At 52.5% G+C, this 18,252-nt stretch overlaps 1 protein-coding gene across 3 annotated transcripts; it reads right to left on the bottom strand.

Moving 5' to 3' along the window:
• Positions 1 to 530: 530 nt before the first annotated feature.
• APOD (apolipoprotein D) lies at positions 531 to 11,075 on the bottom strand. 3 transcript variants are annotated; one of them, XM_075098919.1, is made up of 5 exons: positions 10,969 to 11,075; positions 5,387 to 5,540; positions 4,966 to 5,087; positions 3,067 to 3,155; positions 531 to 1,675 (listed from the first exon to the last, which is right to left on the bottom strand). In XM_075098919.1, the coding sequence occupies exons 2-5, from the start codon at positions 5,507 to 5,509 to the stop codon at positions 1,440 to 1,442; spliced, it is 570 nt and encodes a 189-aa protein (XP_074955020.1). In that variant the 5' UTR covers positions 5,510 to 5,540; positions 10,969 to 11,075; the 3' UTR covers positions 531 to 1,439. The 3 variants fall into 3 exon arrangements, with proteins under 3 accessions (XP_074955020.1, XP_074955019.1, XP_074955018.1); XM_075098918.1 differs by lacking the exon at positions 10,969 to 11,075 and adding an exon at positions 9,095 to 9,187; XM_075098917.1 differs by lacking the exon at positions 10,969 to 11,075 and adding an exon at positions 6,495 to 6,719.
• Between the last annotated feature and the right edge of the window lie 7,177 nt (positions 11,076 to 18,252).

The raw sequence follows: 18,252 nt of genomic DNA, 5'->3' as shown, positions 1-18,252 counted from the left end.
AAAGAGCTAATGGCTTAAACATGGCAATTGTTTTGATCCCTGCATCGAGGCCTCCCTCCCATCTCCGCCTCCTCTGGTAAAGATTAGCAAAATGCTGGCTCCCTGCCCAGCTCCTGTAGCCCTCCCAGGGCAAGGAAGTGCTTTGCTGCACACCCACACTAACCGGGGTCCCACCACAGTAAGTGTAGAACATTTCCTGCAGGTTTACAGTATTCTACATCCACATCAATGTCATGTCAATAAAAGCAGCAGGAGATGGGGGCACCACCAGCCAAAGCCATAGTGTGGGTTTGCCGGCACGGCTCAGACGATGGGGAAAGCCCACACATCCGACCCCAGACAGCTGGAAGGCCCTTCAGGCTCCCGGGGCAAACCATTCAACTTTAGAGATGGTTGCTCATATTGCATTGCATTTTTGCTCTCGCAGTGCCGTGGCCTCAGCAAAGGGGCAGACCCTGCATGTCGAGCCGCCCCCAGCCTGCTCAAAAAGGTCATGCAGCTTGGAAGGTACAGAAGCCCTGAAGCAGATATTTTGATTTAATTTTAATGAGTTGCATCAATGCTATACAAGCAGAGTTGTTGCGGTGCTGGTGAACACCTGCCAGGACAGATGAAGTGCCAGCGGGCACTCAGCACATACAAAAGCAGTGAGCAGGATGTCAGGCAGAGCCTGCGGTCCCTCAGTGTTTAGAAAAAGCCTTGGGAGAGGACAAGGGAGCAGACCCGTCTCCCTCTGTCTGCTTACGGGTACTGTCAGAGCTGATCCCTTGTGAGTGCAGGACCAGCCTCACTTGAGGTAAGTCGCGTGCAGACACCAGGGATGGAGCGATGCTGAATTTCTGTACATTCTCAGACTTTAAATACCAGGGGCCAGATCTGATTTCTAGCAAGGAGGTGTGCTGACGTGGCAGTAACATACACCTACAGGCCTGTCCCAGAAAACATGAAAGACCCCCAGTCTCAGTTCCCAGGCTGCAGGACTGACCCTCTGTGTCTGGGCAGTGCCCACGATGTAGCTCGGACACTGTAGACTCCTAGCAGGCCCAGAAGCATCAAGACAAAAATGGGAAACAAACCTGCAGGAACATGATGAAAGGTTTTCCCCTTGGACTAATATTTGCACATCACTTCTCATACCCTTTCCCATCCACACACTGGAGGACTCACAGCAACAGCAGAGCTTCATGCCTGCACTTCAGGGTTTCTTTTCTTCACCCATTTTCTTTGAATCAGTCAGTTACTGTGCAAAAGTCAGAGCGAGATGAAAAAGCAGGGAGAGCGATAGAGGGAACGGCAGCAAGGAGTAACTCAGGGCTGGCAAACTACCATTAGCGAAAGGATTATTACATTTCTCTGTTACATAGAGAAATTCTAATGGATAATAAAGGAAGCAATGAAGTTCATTGCTGGTCCAGCGCTGTGTCACTGCGTGTCAGGAGTTACATCTCGGGAGGGCAGTTAAGTTGATCCGTGGGCATCATTTTCTCAGTGTCAATCTTGTAGGACTGGAGAACGCTCTTCAGGTGCTCCACGGTTTCTGGGTGCATCTCAGGAGCTCTTGATAAAATCCAGGCGTAGTCAATGTGGAAGAGCCACAGGATGTTGGTGCAGGAGTAAACCAGTGAGTAGTTTTCATAGTCGGTGGAGATGACCCAGTAAGGGGCAGAAGGCATGACTAGGAGAAAGAAGGGCACCGTGAATGCCGTGGGTAACTGACTCTGGACTGCACTGCAGCACAAGAGCCATGGCTCCTGGTGCTGTTCCCACTTTTGCTGCTCCTGAGCTGCATTGTTGTCAGTACAAGGAGCTATCGTTTATAAAAGCCTATCAGGGCCCCTTGTTCTGCCCAGAGGGACTCAAGAAAGCCACAAAGCCCTGACTAGGAAGGACTTGCTGGAAAGTTAACACTATGACCTGAACAGCTCGGCGAGGCTGGCTCGTACCTTTGTGAGAGTGCTTGCTGGCGGGAAGGAGCTGTAGGGCCAGGAGCTGACACTGGTGATCTGAGGAGCATGAACTACCACCTCCTTCCCCACTAACCCAGGTGCCCTGTCCCAGAGTCAACTGGAGCCCAGGCAGCAGGAATCAGCATGGCTCAGCCCATCCCACCAGCACCAGCCACCTGGGCCAAATACTGTTCTCCATCAGGCTGCTACACCCAAAACATCTGCTCTGGTGAGGGACAGCCACTCCAGCTTCAAACCATCACACAGGCCTAAGTGTCCTGGGGTTTATTTCTGATCCACTTAGGAGTGCCAGGCGCTGTCCTCCAGGGCTTTCGTCCAGCGAGGACGGTTGGGGCTGTGCACACTGTGGGTTAAATGGCTGCGGGTGAAATGGCTGTGGGTGATGCCTTAGCAGCATGTAATTAGGTCTAGCTGGGCTCATGAACAATAATTGTATCTTCTTTGCAAGTACCCCTGCTCCACCCATTTCTCCAAATAACCTGTCTGTGTGAGTGCTATGAAACAGCCAAGGAAAAGGTGTGAGGGACCAGAATAAAAAGGGAGCCAAGGGGAGACCTCTGCTCACTTTCCAAAGTATTGCTGTGGAGAGAGCAAAGTGCTGTGCAACACGAATAAAATGCACTGCACCTCAGCAGGCCTCTGTCGTGTTACATTGACATGGGAAGAAAAAGCAAACAAGGACATACTATTAATGGTTATTAAAAGGCCCTTGTAAGCAGAGGCAGGGTTGTCTAGTAGCTACACCGCTGTGTTCAGAGAAACAAGCCTATACCCAACTCTTGCAGCGGCTGTGGGGCTCCCTTTCCCACCCCCCACCCTCCCTGTCCCCATCTGTGAAAGGACCTGGAGGGACAGTAGTGACCACTGCCTGCTGGTCACAATGTCTGTCCTAACCCTTTGCCATTGCCCTGTCATGCTGAGCTGAAGTCACCACAGGAGCTTTGCCTCTTGCTTTGCTAATTTTGCACCCCAATGACATGGCAGTGGTGCCTGCTTCATGCAGGTGCTACCCTCCCGCAATGACTGCACCACAGCGTTGCTGCAGCCGGCGGGCATCGGGGAGCTGGCGAGGCTGCAAGCCTCCCAGCAACACACTTACACCAGTTAAAACGGACTCCAAGCTTGGCTGGCTCCTTTACTTCCATGTGCATGACTTCTCCTTCAACTTCATTGACTTTGCCATTGGAACTAAGGGGAGAATGATACCGCGAGAAATAAAATCAGGTGAGTTTGAAATCACTTTTTTTTTCTTCCTTCTGCTAATTAATCCCTTGTGATACATCCGCCTGCCAAGAGGTGGCTGAAACACGTACCAGCTAACCACAGCATCCCAGGAAGGATGGGTTGCCCCTGGGGACAGCTTCAGCAGTGCCCAGGGCACACCAGGTCCTGGGCCAGGCACAGCGGGGCAAATGCTGTCCCTGGTTAAACCACCCCAGTGCCCCAGGGTGCCTCTCTCCAAGGGTCCCTGCCAGCGGGGCGCATTTCAGTGCCACAGTGACAGAGAATAGGGAAAATAAGACGCCCTGTTCGGGACAGGATGGACAGGATGATCCCAGGACTGATCTCAGATGGGCCAGGGAGAAGCTCAACTCCTGCTAGTTGTGGAAGGCATGTGTTCACGTCTGCTTAATCACCTGTGTTTTTCCCAGGTCACGGCACATACCTCCACACACAAATTACCTGTCCCTGCTTGGTGAGCCAGGGTTTGTTTTGCTGCTGGTTCAGAGCACTGCCCTGCTGGCAGCAAGCCCTACGTCTCGGGCTGCCCATCTTATGACTGCATTTTTCCCCGGATGCCTCAAGACCTGGATGCTGCCTGTGGGGCAGGAAAGTTTCATGCTTCCCTGTGAAACAGGAACACCCAAGGAGACAGAAGCTAATGCTGCCAGCAGCGGAGGTCAAGGGGCTGATGCTGGAGCCATGCACAGTGCACACCTGACCCGAAATGTTTCCTGACTGAGCTGCTGAAGTAGTGACACTAACGGTCAGATTAACCTCCTGCAGATTAATGCAGGCACAAATAAATGGTCAGCTGTTTGCCAGGCGCTGCCCTATCAGCGGAGCTACAAGAGACAGTACTGCGTGATCAGCAAGCAGCATGGATGCTGCTTTCTGCTGGACACAAGGGATGTGTTGCTGCATTGTTGTTATTGTGAGCCAGAACAAAGTCCCCGTGCCACGCCAGGAGCGCAGGGGACAGTGCTGCATTCACTGCTTGCTCCCTCTCATTCATTCAGCCCCATGGCAGCCAGGGCTGGTGATGGAAACAGATAAATATCTGCATCTGTCCATGCAAAAATCCAGGAGAGCTCAGGATAATTGCAAGCTCTCAAGTATAATAAAGAGGACAATCAGTGCATTCACTTTGCTCGCTGATTTAAATGCGCAGCAATTGCCAATCCCCTTACACAGCAGTTACTACCAGTGCAAGGTAAATGCTCCAGAAGGCGGTTGACAAATATTTGCTGAAGTAAAAATGACCTGTGTTTCACCTTCTGTGCCCCTTTTCATCAGGTCCCTTTACTCCAGAGCAAAGAGGAGCACAGGGCACAGGCACCTCTGAGCATGCAAGGGGCACAAGGTGGTGGCTGCCATCCCGTAACCAGCCCAGTAACACCCCAGGACAGGACCTGGGGCATCCGGCTTATCAGCCATCACTGGGGATCACAAATCATTTAGAGGGGGGACCCATGCATTCCACACTGGAGTCACCATGTGCATTTGATCTATTTTCTCACTACTCACCTTGGACAATGAGGGAGAGATCTGCTTGAGCCCCAGAGAAGCCCAGGCAGAGACCAGAGACCCACATCTCTGCTGTAACCGCAGCAAAGCCTGTTTTCCCGGCAGAGTTACTGCATTCACAGGGCACCTCCCCAGCAACCCCAGACCCATAAATAGGCAATTTGGAGAAAAATGACCACCCAGGGCAGCAAGAGGGGTGACAGGAGTGCCACAGCTGTGGTGAGGACACAGCCTGAACACAAACACTTACAGCATCTCCTTGTTGATCACCTTGAACTTCCCATTCTCCTTCAGTGAGTAATTTGCCTGGATGCAGCTTCCTTTCTCAAAACCTGAGGGCAGCTTCTCTATTTCGTACCATTTCCCCAAATACTGATAAAAGAAAGTCCAGAGAGATGCTTTTAGTGCAGGAAGGCTGAGGGGCAGAGCAGCCTGGCTCATTTGATGGCACAGTTTTGCCTGCTCTTTTTGTTCAAGCATCCACCTCCATGGTGCCAGAGGCTGTAGGGGGTTAGTGGGGCCACAGACGCATGCTGGCAGCTCTGGCACAAGGTGTTGAGACTGGACCTGCCAATGGCCCCCACCCCGCACCCAGGCAGTCTGCCATTGCTCCCATGCCCCCTTAGCCTAACTCACTACGTGCCCTGAGATTTTTAGACAGCTCTTCACACCTTGTTGATATCAAAGTCTTCTTGGACTGGTGGATCTGGGCATGGTCCCATGTGAAATGTCTGGCTTTTCCCAAAGCCGAGGAGGCCGAGCAGGACCGAGAGCCCCACTGCTGTGCTCAGCATGGCTGCACCGGGATGCAGGCGGGAAATGGACCTGGAGAGGAGGAAAACAGCTGAGCTGGGGTGTCCCTGGAGCAGAATTGTGTGTGAAATATGGCAAGAAGGACAGGACGTCTGCAACAGAGCACCTCAGAGGCACAGCAAGGAGAAAAGGATCATGAGAAGAGCACAAAGACACTGTGCCAAATAAGTCCCCACCCCAAAATGGCCTCAAGCCCTGCCTGTGCTCAGGCTGTGCCCAGCAGCTCTGCAGGAAGCAAGGCAATGCCTGGTGAGGGTGCTTGTACCTATCACCCACACCTGACACCTAGCAAGATGCAGGGGTGATAAATGCCCAAGGACACACAGGAACATCATCATCTATCCAAAGCTAAGGCAAGGGGAAATGCAGAGATATTTGCTATGAAATGATGGAGCGCAAGGAACATGCTCCAGAGCCAGGGCAGAGCCGGGGCCCTGGGACATGGAAGCCAACAGTGTACACAGACAGGAGCCTGCATGGCAAGAGGGACATCCCGACGTGTGCCAGGGCTGCCTGGCCCTGAGAGGTGGTGGGAGGGACGGTGCAGCTGCCTCTGGGGGTGTCTTTGCCAAGATGTACACAGCACTGCAGGGTGGGGAAGTTGGTCAAAACTCAAATCGGCACCAAATAAAACATGAACTGACCCCCCAAAGTATGCTGTGAGGAGGGAAAGGACATATTTTCCTGTGAAGCGGGGGTGGGAGCTGTGCTGCTCACCCCCAAGCAGCCCCTGGAGCCAGGATGCTGCCCACGTGCTTCGGGCTCTGCTTGTGGCAGGTTGGCACCTACAGACCCTGTAACATGGGCTGCTCTGCTTCCCTGGCCAGAAACTCCTCTGCAGGAGCAGTGATAGCATTTTGCCCAAGTTTAAAAGAAAAGCCCAGTCTGTCTCCCACCGCAGGGCATGGGCCATGCTGCGGACACAAACACAGTTCCCATTTTGAATCTCTTAATTCAGAAACGTACCTTGGCTGATGAGGCGGAGTGATGCTCTGCGGAAGACCAGGGCTGCAAGGAACAACTCTGTGGGGAGCTCTCCGCCTCGTCGTTTTATAAGCATGCTGGGATCATCATTATTCAGTACTAGCACAAGCCACTCCCTGGTCCCCGACGTGTTTTGTTTTTTTGGCAGGCCAGTCAGCTGCCTTGGATCTGCAGCTGGTACGAAGCTGGAGATGGGCTGCAACTTGGCTGCTCACCCAGGCAAACAAAGGCACACCACATGTCTGGGTATTGCTCTGCAGCAGCTCTCTGCTGTTTGGCTGCCCGCAAGAGCTTCAGACATGGGCGCGAATGGCAGGGGAAGGGGAGAAGTGCCACAGCCTTAGAGAGGGGCTAGGGACAGCAGTGGCTCATGTCCTGCTGCCTCTGGCCCAGCAGCAGCCATCGCCGTGCTCCCAGGGGTGACGTGCAACCTTCTCTACCAGGGACCACCCGAGCCCTGGAGACCCTCCGGGCCACTGCAACGTTCTTGTCCCCATCACAATCACTCACAGGAGTACATGGGGAGGATTAAGTGGCGGGAGGCATCGCAGGCTCATCTGGGGAGCTGCAAGACCTTTCATCAATTTTTCCTCTAGACTTTCAAATCTCACTACAAGGAAAGATGCCGGTGCACTTAGTTTTGTGCTGACCTGGCAGCTTTTCAACAGGTGCCCAGCAAATGACTTTGACAGCAGAGCAGCCATCTGTGAAGGCAGCCAGTCCTGAGAGTTATGCAAGGAGAGTTGAGTAACAGACAGGATGCTCCCTGTGTTTAATTACATTTTCTTTTAATCTAATCTCTGTTGAGACTTTCTCTCTAGGTTTGTTTTTACATGCTGCACCTCATGCCTTACTCACACATGCACACACACTCTTGAGCCCCTGGCTGCCCAAATGCCACCCCAAGAGCCACACTAGTTCAGTCCTGCCCCGTACTGGGGCTGTGCTGCCAAGGTGTGCCCTGAAACACGGCCACAGCTGGGGTGCTCCCAGGACCTTGACGGCCATTGCAGCTGAGCACAGCTTATCCAACACAGACGCAGCGGTGCCACACAGGGGCGAAGAGCTCAAGGGAGCACCCCCTCCATGGCCCTGCCAGCAGCATTTGCCATGGGGCAGGGGAGCATGCAGGGGATCCTCCCCACCTGCACACGGCTCCCTCAGCGGTTTGGCAGCCACCATGTACATGTCCCTGATGGGGTTGATCTGGCTGCCCATGTCAAAGTCCTGCAGACCCTGTGCAAGTCCCACATTCATCTGCACCTCTTGTGGTACAAACAGGTTAGAAATCAGAAAAACCCTGGACAGACACCCTGACCTGAACTGTAGGAGCGCCGCCATGCCACAGTGCACTGAGGAGGTGAGATCCAACCCCACGCAGCAGATCAGCAAGCTCAGTTTTTCTCCTGAGCTTGGCTGCCTGCATGCTGCAGAACATCCAGAGGAGAAAGCACTGCAGAATAGCCAGCCTTGGCCACAGAGGAACATTTGCCCTGTGTGCCTGAGGACAAGCATATGGAGGTGCGTCTGTGTGCATATCCACATCTGCACATGGAGCACTCTCCTACGGGATGGAGCAAGGACTCCTGGGCTGTGGTGGCAGTGTTTTGCCCTTGGATGGAGCAGTTCTGATGAAGCCTTTTGTCCTGCAGCAGCAGGAGGGGCTCATGCTCACTCTGGCCTCCAGGCACTGCGCAGCACCCAGGAGCTGCCCCCCCGCAGTGCTGGCCCTGCCAGAGGCGTGCCCTGACTGGGCACTGACTGCGGTTTTGGCTCCTGGCTCCCTGCGGCCGAAGTTGCACTGGAGCAGCGATGCATTGGCCCAGCCATGCTTCACGAAACCTGCTGCAGGAGCGTGCGTTCTTCTGAGACATGGCCAGGAGGTGATGGGGCACTAGGAGTCACCAAGAGCTGACACTCCTTGAGCCCCAGCAAGAGCAGGGATGACATGTGGGATGGGCTTTGCTGAAGCCATCAGCTCCCGCACAGCCGGCGCCAACAGCAGTGGAGCAAACCTATGCCATGGTAGGAGGCACAGGGTATCCACCTCCAGCAAAAGGCAGCACCTTCAGAAGCCCAGGGGTTGCAGCACGTGGAGCCCCACTCCTCTGCTGGCTGCTGCCAGCCAAGGGTCATCTCACGAGTGCCAAGACACCCCACGCCTTAAAGCACAGATGATGAGAGCTGACAGCCAAGCTCGCTGCTGGGACCTGTCTCTATGCAACTGCTGGCTACGCCTTCCCCAGGGGCACATTTCTGGGCTCTGCCTGACCACAGCGGGAAGCATCCAGGTGCTGCTCTTGTTTTGGAATGGAGCAGGCTTAGGCTTCTGCAGCTGAGTCCCTGCTCGGGGCCACCAGGCCAGGACATGTTAGGTGGCCATCCCATCCCCAGCACCACTGGGACCCTTCAGTCATCCCTCCTCCAGCACCCAGTGGCACCGCTCACCCACAGACCAAGGCCCTGCTCCACGTCCCACCTGTCGTTAGCCCGGAGCAGAACACCGTTTGTGAGCCCGTCCACCTTCAATGCACACCAGAGCAAGGGTTCAGGGAAAACCATAACCTTATAATTGCACCTACTTGTGGGGCGGGGAGAAGTAATCTCCACCTGGTAAGCAGTTCGTACCCTGGAGCAGAGGAGGGGAGGCACATCAAAGCACAGGAAGCTGGAGCAGGGGTGGGAGGACAGAAAGGAGGAGAGCTAGGGGAAAACCAGGGCAAAGGGGAGGGGACCAGGCACGCTCTGAACCCTTCATGCAAGAATGAAGCCTACCCCACATTTCTGGGTGATGAGGCAGCTGCGAGGCAGCCCTGCGGGGTGCGTGCATAGCACATGGAGGGTGAAGTGCTGCAGGGGTTGGAGGACAAGACGGAGGTGCCTGCAAGGTGCCAGTGGGTGCAGATGGGGTGTATGGGCAGTGTGCACACACGGGGTGAGGTGGCACAAGCTGCATAGCATGTTCAGGGGTGGGCAGCTGAGGCAGCCCTGCGTACGGGGCACGTACAGGGTGTGCATGGGGCGAGGCAGCGCTGGGCGCTCGCTGGGCACGGTGTAAGGCAGCACTGCTTTCAGGGCACGTATGGATGGGCTACGTTGGCCGGGATTTTGTCGTGTTACTCAGGTGTCCATTTCAGAGACAAGGCTCATCTGGCTCTAGGGAGAGGAGGCAATGGCACTAAGTGCTGCCAGCAAGGAAAATCCCCTTGTTAGGGTAAGCTGGAGCTGCAGATAAAATCCAGCCAGCTGAGGGACAGGGCAGTGTCACACCACCCATGAAATTCTACCTGCAGCCAACCTGGCTTAGTGCAGAAGTGAGATCGACCCATTGTGCACCTCAGGCCACCTGGAAATCAGCTCCTGGCACCTATGTAACAGAGAAGTTTTAGCCAGCCAGGCCTTGTGGGGGACCGACTCCCCAGGAAAAGGCTATCTTATCATGTTGTGTCCCCAGCTGGGATTTCAGCAGCTGCAGAGAAGCCCCCAGCAGCCTTCCACCTGCCATGGGATGGGAGAGCAGCCGGAGTGACATCATCCTCTCAACCCTGTGGTGAGATTACTTTGGACAGCTAAGAAGCTGCCCAAGCTCTTACCAGCAGGAAAAGCCACTGGCGGAGGCACTGCAGGGACCAGGAGCTCCAGGCATGCCCCTTGCTTGTGGGACGCCACCAGCTCCAGCCCTGGGAGCCACTAGTCCAGGGGTCCCCGCCTGTCCCCATGAGGAAGCTTTCATCTCCAACTGGCATCTGAGCAACCCAAATGCATGGGGGCTGGAGAGCTGCTGTGGGCATTGCCATTTTGCACCATTCTGCATGAACAGATCTTGTCTTCAGGCCTGCTGCCCTTGAAGCCCCGGTGCTGGAGCCTCTCTGTGGGACCTGCAGTGTCAAGGCATTGTATCCTGGGACCCAGGATATCCTGGGAGTCCTGAGACTCCCACCACAGAGACGATGTTCACATGGACAGCTCTTCCCAACTCAGGAGGTGCCTTCCTGCCCTTTCTCTGTCTTGTCTCCTGCAAGTTCATTTTTGTTTTCCTCTAAAGGAAATGGGACTTTGGGTTGGCCGGACATGTTGCAACATGTATATAGAAACAAAAATCAACTTGCAGAAGACAAGACAGAGAAAGGGAAGGCAGGTGGGAATTTTCCTCTGTTTCTAGGAGTGGCAGCAAGTGCTTTGATATCTGTTTATGCAAAATGGTGTAAAATTTCAAATTACAGTTATGACACCAAAGGAAGTAAACAGACTTTGGAAGTGTGAACTGGCCTCTGGGATATGGGAACTCAGTCCAAGACAAGCGCACGACAGATGTTGTGATTCATGATATACAATTAGTGAGTAGCTCTCCACCCTGGAAACTATCCAATTATGTATTCAAAACACAAGAAACCAAAGAGAGAGAGGTAAGAAGTTAGAAAACTAGAAAATACATTATTATTTAAGGGACAAAAACTCTGTTGTGCAGGACCAGCAGTGGTTCTGGCTGGGCTTTGAGGAAGGCTCCCTGGCCTGCTTGGCACTGCTGCCGAGGTCCAAGTCCTTGGAGAGAGGAGCCAGAGGGATCCCTCCTCTCCTGAAAGAAGAAAAAACAAAACAGAGAGAAGAAAAACAAGGACAAAGGGGTTTAAAAGAGACAGCAGGCAAGTCTCTGCAGACAGAACTACATTGCGGAGCTGGACCGGTGCTAAAGCTTTGGCTCGGCAGCACCTCACCCCTGTGGATGTGCTCACCATAAAAAACAGAGTTCAAGCAGTGCACTTAATCCTGGCTTTTCAGTATGTTTCAGGAATGCCCTGCACCAGGGTCGGCCTTATGCAGCTAAATAAGGCAAAAAAGTTTTTGTTGGTTCATTTTGCTGCGAGGTTATCACAGCATACGCTAGGTACAGGGCAGGGCAGGCTTTCAGCCAGATTTCATTCTCGCTGGGAGGAGTGAGGAAGTGCACAGCAGAAGGGGGCAGAGTAGGACTTCTCCAGTGGATGCAGGAGCAGATCCTGCAGTCTGATACGAGACTCCCATGGGTCCCTGTCTGTGAATGCTCAGGTTTAAGTGCCACGGGTGCTGCGGGGCCCTGGCTGCCCCGCTCAGCTCAGGGTGCTGCTCCCCCCTCACATGGGTGGGTCTGCACCCTGCCAAGCCAAGCCCCAACAGGCGCCCCGGTGCTTGCTGCTGTGCTCTGCATCCCACTTCTTGGAAGATAGCTCCCACATTCCCTCATGGATTCATGATATTTTTTTCTGAACTCCTTAAGCAGCCCCCAGCATACTGAAACATAGTTTAAATCCTTTAAAAAATCCCATTAAACATACTTAGAGAGCACCTTCTGCAAAGGGACTTTCTGTTCTGCCGGAGGAGGCACAGTGATCTATTCATGACACCACCAGTTCTGTCCAAGAGATGCCCAAGTAAGGCTATTTAAAGCCCACAGCCCTATTTTCTGCAGCTAAACCATATTTCAGCACCTTAGCTCAGGACTGCATTAATGCAGTTACACAATTATATTTTCTATGACCTATATCAACCTACATCTTCCTCGTGGCATAGATTTGTAACATGGGTAACCACAGCTCTGCTCACAGAAAGAGAGAACAGATTCTATGGCATTAAGAAATGCAACTAAGAAATCTCCTGCAGATTATGCTGTCCTGCCAGCTGAGCACGGAGCCCTTCCGCAGGGACATGGGCTTTCCTGCTGCGGGAGCACTTTGGAGCCAGCTTCAAGTCAGCAACTCACATTAGCTACCATGAGTGCAGGAATCACACACAGAGTTTGGGGTTGGCCTCAGACCCTCAGATATCCCCTGCTTCTACACCTCAAGCTGGCTTATATATGTTTTACATATGAACCAGGAAGATCCGAGGGCAGCACTGTGGCCCTGACGGACTTCTCCACTGGCCAGCACAGAGCTTCCAACCCCCATCCCTGAGCCGCCCAATCTCACACCACAGGTCAGAGGAGAATTTTAAGAATCCCCTTTCTGAAAGAGCAAGTCGCAACCCTGCACACAGGCTGCAGAGCACAAAGACACTGGCATATGTGTTTGGCTTTTCCCATGAATAGCTGCGCTGAGGCCACCAAGTCCCAGCACACATGCCTTGCATTGAAACACAGGCCTAAGTGTTTGCTAGACTGGAGTTTACATTATACAGAAAATAAATAACATAAATGCAGTGGTTGATGCTCTGACTTTGATTCAATACATAGTTACAGTCTGAAACTGCACAGAGATACCATTCATTCAGAGCTTCATTCAAACAAGTTGGGAGATTTTAGGAATGATTACACAGTGTTAAAACTGCTTTTATCTGTGCTGCACCCCAGGGATACTAGCCAGGCATGTATTTCAGTGTAAAGAGACCTGAGGTGAGACAACAGATGCGTTACCCAATTATCTTGAATTTTTATGAGAACATATGTCATTGCTTGCATTCCCAGACATAATCATTCTTTGCACAAGTTGTTACCCACAAAATAGAGCAAAAGCTTCTCACACCAGGACAGATGTACAAGAGCACAGGAACTTCCTCGGGATGCGATGGGTCAACCTAGCACTGATTTTGAGTCTGTAAGTGCCCGTGTGCAGACAGAGCTGGAAACTGGCTCCCAGCCTGTGTCTTCAGGCAGAGAGAGCTGCCTGGGCAAGGAGCTGGACCTGGCTGTGCCAAGTGCCATGCCTGCCCCCCGTGAGCTGGAGGCTTCTTGCTCCTGCTAGTGCTGCAGGTGAGCAGGGGCCACCTGGTACAGGTGTCCCCAAAGCTCGAGGGAACCAGGCAGCTCATGTGTGGCTCAGGGGTAGAAAAGTGGCAGTGGTACAAAAAGGAGGTCTAGATGTGCTCTTGGGGATACAGACTCTTAGGGACTTGCTTGTCAATAAAGGCATGCAGCAAAAGAGTATGTGCAGGGAGGGGCTGAGGTTGGGACTTAGTGTGTGTGTTGAGAGTATGTGAGGAAGACGGGGAGGAGAGGTGCTTCCTGTGTCTGCACATGCTGCGGCAGCAGCTCCTGGTAAAAACACCAGCACCATCCCCACACCAGTGCTGGCCCTGAGAAAACTCAGTGGTGGAGTCCCTCATTGGGACAGACAGACCACTGTGCCCACCAGATGACTCTGTCCTGCACCTCCTCTAAGCCACCTCGTGCCACACAGCCAAGCCACCACACTATCTTATCCTCCGTAAAGATGGCAATTGCCACCCCAAAGCCTTTCCCGAGTCCCCTGGCAGAATTTCTGCAGGCACTTTCCCATTATCAAAGTGGACCTCAGCTGTATCCCCATCTTCTCTGGAGGGTAAGTACCTATGCAAGCGTTCATGCACTGTTTTCTATAGAAAGAGGAGCCATGTAGCCATACTCCAGACACCCACTGGATGTCTCCAGTGGGACGCAGGGACAGCCACGTCCCTCCCTGCAGGAGGTGATGGAGCCGTGGGATGAGGGTGCATTCCCCATCCCGCCAGCTCCCTCATTAGTCATGCTTCCTGGAGCAATTGTTGCATCTCATTAGAGTTGGAAAGGGAAGGTGCTTTGCTGTTCTCTGAATGCTTCAACAACCCTAAGCAGGCATAAACCAGGAAGGAGATGCAAGGACGCACGGTGCTGGCAGCCTGCTGACTGATTGTCATAGTAACCCTAGTTAAAGTCCCACCAGGAAAACGACTTCTCCTACAGCCCTTGACCCCACAGGTGACAGGTACCACCAGCACCCCTGGGAGCACAATCGCTCGGGCAGGGAGGCCATGGAGTTACGCAGTAATGGACGACGTAGAGCTTTCCCCCAAGGTGCACTTCAAGGCCACTGGGCAAGGTGCCTGGGGGGGTGATGGTTAACCTTGGTGCCTGTTTAAAAGCAACACTACAGTGTTAATGTCTGCCCTCAGCCCTGGCACCTTCTTCCCAGAAGCTATGGAAGTTCAGAGGACTTTATAAACCACTTGTAGCAGCTTTCACACAGAAGGCTGGAGATGCCACATATTTTATTCTGCCTCAGAAAATAATTCAGCCTATGGAAAGGGGGACGACACCTGTTCTGGCATCAGTTATAACAGCAACATGAGTCAAACAGCACTGCACTGCATTGCAATGTACACTTTTTGGTTTTGCGCTTTCCAGCACGGGCAGGGTGTTGGTAAAGGTGGCTGGGATGGGAAGGGACCTTGGCACAGAGTGGTTCGTTCAGAACACTTAGTGAGCTGGCGGCAGGGCCAGGACCAGAACTGCTGGATCTCGGTCCTAGGCAGAAGCCTTTCCATTTTACCGTTAAAACAGACCAGCTCTTACCTGACCACCGAATGCCATCTTTACAATCAAAGCAGAAATTCTTTCTTTCATTGTACCTGTTTCTACTTTTATTAATGTCTTGACAAAAAGAGTGAAGGGTGATCTGCCAGACTTTCAGGTAACCAGACCCGCTCTGGCTGTGTGCTGGAGCTGGCAAGGACTGGGAAACTTCACTGCTCTTCACAACATCATCTGCCAGGTCCTGCATGAGAAAGAGCTTTCATACAAGGGGCCCAAACACCTGATACAACATGCTTGGGGGTGGACATCCTTGTACCATGCTGGCTAGGAACAGGCAGGCACAGGGGAAGGCAAGAGTGAGGAATGGGTAGGCAGATCAGCTGTTACTGTGTGCTCTTCAAAGCAAACCCATAAAAGTCATGGTATTTGGGCCAATTTTGTGATGCAAGGGCTACGAAGCTGCAAAGCTGGCAATGGCATTGCAGTACCATCGAGTCTTAGAAACCCTTACCCTTAAAAATACAGATATTTTCCAAAAAGCCAGAAAACTTCAGACTCTCTCCATGTTGACTCTTCGGGGCTGGAAGCTGCCTGGTGGCAAGGGCTCCTTAAGATATAATCCTTATCTGATAATTATGTGGTTTATCAGAAAAGAGACCAGAAAAAATGCCTCCCTGACCGTATCTATGGGACCAAAACACAAACAGCTTCTCTGTTAAAGACAGAGGAAAGCAATACTGCAAATGCACAGGCAATGGGGTGAGCAGAGACCCACTCTGTTACTGCTCTGTTAGCAAAAAGTGCTGTGAGGCAAACCACCCTCAGGGAATCAAATTAAACCACCCTGAGGGAAGTGAATTACTGCATGCTTACTGTAGCATGTGTGTGATAACCGCACCTGAACGCTGGCTCAGCCAAGTGCCGTGCCTGGAGCTCCCTTCTGCACCGGGAGCTGATGCCGCTGGCCAGCCCTGCTGCCCACGTGCCTGGAGCAGGACACGCGCCCACAGCACAGTTTGTCAGGTCAGTGCACGCCTCTTGCTGCTGAGCACTCCGAAGATCTGCTTCACTACGGAAGCACTGCAGAGAAGGCACTGCATGCTGCAGGAGACCTGTGTGCACAGCCACTTTGTGCCTCCTGATAAGATTCTGTCAGGGCAAAAATATTATTTCTCATCACTGTTTTGAGGTGAAGACACTGGTCTGCTCCCTCTCTGAGCGAGTGCCAGGGGAGGGGACAATATGGCTCTATTGGTAGCATCCCTGTGGCCCTTCCAGCACTGCTGAGAATGAATTAACTGTATCTGGCTCCAGACCAGGCCCTGGAGGTGGAGCTGGCTCCATTACAAATTCTCCTGCTATTCGTAGCATCTCTCCAATCCCCAGTCTGCTGGCTGAGAAACCTGCTGGTATGGGTTTTGGTTTGTTTCTAAGACATTTCTCAGCATTGTGGTTGCACAAGAAGCTGAAAACTCATGTTTCAAAACCCCAGCCAGAAGGACAGGTGCTGCCGTTGTATTTACACAGCACCACCATGTTCGGGGGGTGTGTGTGCGCGTGTGTCTCCAAGCTAGAACGATAAACCCATCCTCGGTTTCCTAGGTCTTAAAAGTTTCTAAAATGCTAAGCAAGGCTCCTATTTCAGGGTGCACTGGGTGGCACTGTTGCAGAGCTGGGTGCTGATGAGCAGAGCTCCCTACAGAAGCAGAAAGCCTGCAAAGGTGTCCTGCACCCATGCACTGCCCTGGCTGCTGGCAGAGCAGCTGGGCCAGCACCCATCTGTGCAAGGCAGGACCTCAGCGGCCTTTCTAACCTGTTGTGGCTGTTGTGGAGATCTTTAGCAGAGCTTCCCAATCTTCATTTGACATGTTTATCTTAATTTTTTCCAGAGAGCAGGGAAAGCAGAGGTAAAGCCATGTGTAGGGCAGAGGAGAGCTGCCCTGAGTAATCTCCCGCCCTGTTTTCAGGGCTGTTGCTGTGTGTGAGAGCTATCACTGGCTGCCTTTGCCCAACAACATTTCTGGCAGTGGGCAGTTCCTCCTGGAGCTTCAAAACCAGACATGCAAGAAGTGCTTTTCAAATCCTAAGTTTTCTCCTAACACCTGTCAACTCCATCCCAGGTGGTGAAGCAACAGGTTACAAAGCAGACAGTGCTGACATGGTGTGAGTCAGTCATATGCATCATCTGGCCAGAAAAAGGAATATCCATTAGCTGGACCTGCTCAGCAGACGAGAGCAGCCGCTTTGCTAACACTCTGGCATCCCTTGCGTGTTTTTTTTTTCCAGTGCTCAATAACCAGACAGCACCTATGGGGCGACCACTTGGGAGGAAAGTGGCACATGGAAATATCCCGATGGTCAACATTATCTAAGAGAAATCACAACCCACTGCCTAAAAACATTCCTCCAAAGGCTGGGTCTTGCCTGTCAGTCCAGCAGACTGTTGAGCATAGTTCCCAGTAACACTACACAGCTCGCCTGTGGTACAGCATGCCTCCTGGCCAGCTCTGCAACTGTTTAAGGTCTTCAGCCACATCAGAACAGCAAACCTAGGATGTCAGCTGCTTGTGACAGTGGTAAAGACTTTTGGAGCCCAGAGGAGGAAGCATACATTCCCACCCTCTCTGTAGCTCATTGTACAGCTGAACGCATACAGGACTATCAATGAGGGATCTCCATAGCAACTTGCTGCTTCTCACCTCTGCCGGAAATGAACGACTTCCTCTGCAGCTCTTGCCACTTAGAACATACTTCTGGTTTCTCTTGGCTTTTATAGACGATCTTTATTCACTTCACCCACAATAAACTTTTTGCCTTCTAAAGTCTCCCTTTGCTGCTAGTGGAGGTCTCAAGGTGGGGGTAAACCAGGCACCACACGTGCTGTGAGGTCTGCGACATACACTGCTTGTGTGGGAGACCCCAGGCGGCCCCTTGCTGTGTTAAGATGGACCAGAGCAGACATGACATGGAGAGGTTAATCTCTTGGTTCCCAGTGTCATCGCAGAGAACCGTGCTGATCTGAAGGGGAAAACAGAAACACTTTACAAAGGCTAAAGGGTGCACCAAAGAGCTGTGCAATCACTGTCTTCCAAAGCATTGTGAGAAACATGCAGAAAAAGGTAGGATACTGCCATGGCCTCAGCAGCTGCCCTTGGAAAAAAAAAGCCACAGGCACCTTAGGCAGCCTAACTCCTCACAGGATACTGTAACGGCAATGAGTGTGGACTTCCAGGGGATTTCACTGAACTTCCTTCTGTCTCCTCTGTCCTCCAGCTTTGAAGGTCACTGTCAAATGGATCTGAGATTTCTTCCCTTCGTTCCTCACCAGCAAGACAACAATCTGCCCTCAATGTCTGCACTAATGCAACTCTATAGCGTGAAACAAGGGCCTGGCTGCCTCAGGGGAGAGATTTCGGAACCAAGTTTTCACCGGACACTGAATGGCTGCTGGAACCTCAAGATGGGAAGGGACTTGCTCGGTCATGCTGGCTTTGCCCA

The sequence above is a fragment of the Phalacrocorax aristotelis genome, chromosome 7 (genome assembly GCF_949628215.1).
Source record: "Phalacrocorax aristotelis chromosome 7, bGulAri2.1, whole genome shotgun sequence".
NCBI classification, from domain to species: Eukaryota; Metazoa; Chordata; class Aves; order Suliformes; family Phalacrocoracidae; genus Phalacrocorax; species Phalacrocorax aristotelis.
Note: the sequence above shows the minus strand (reverse complement) of the source record. Positions and strands in the feature narration are given on the sequence as shown.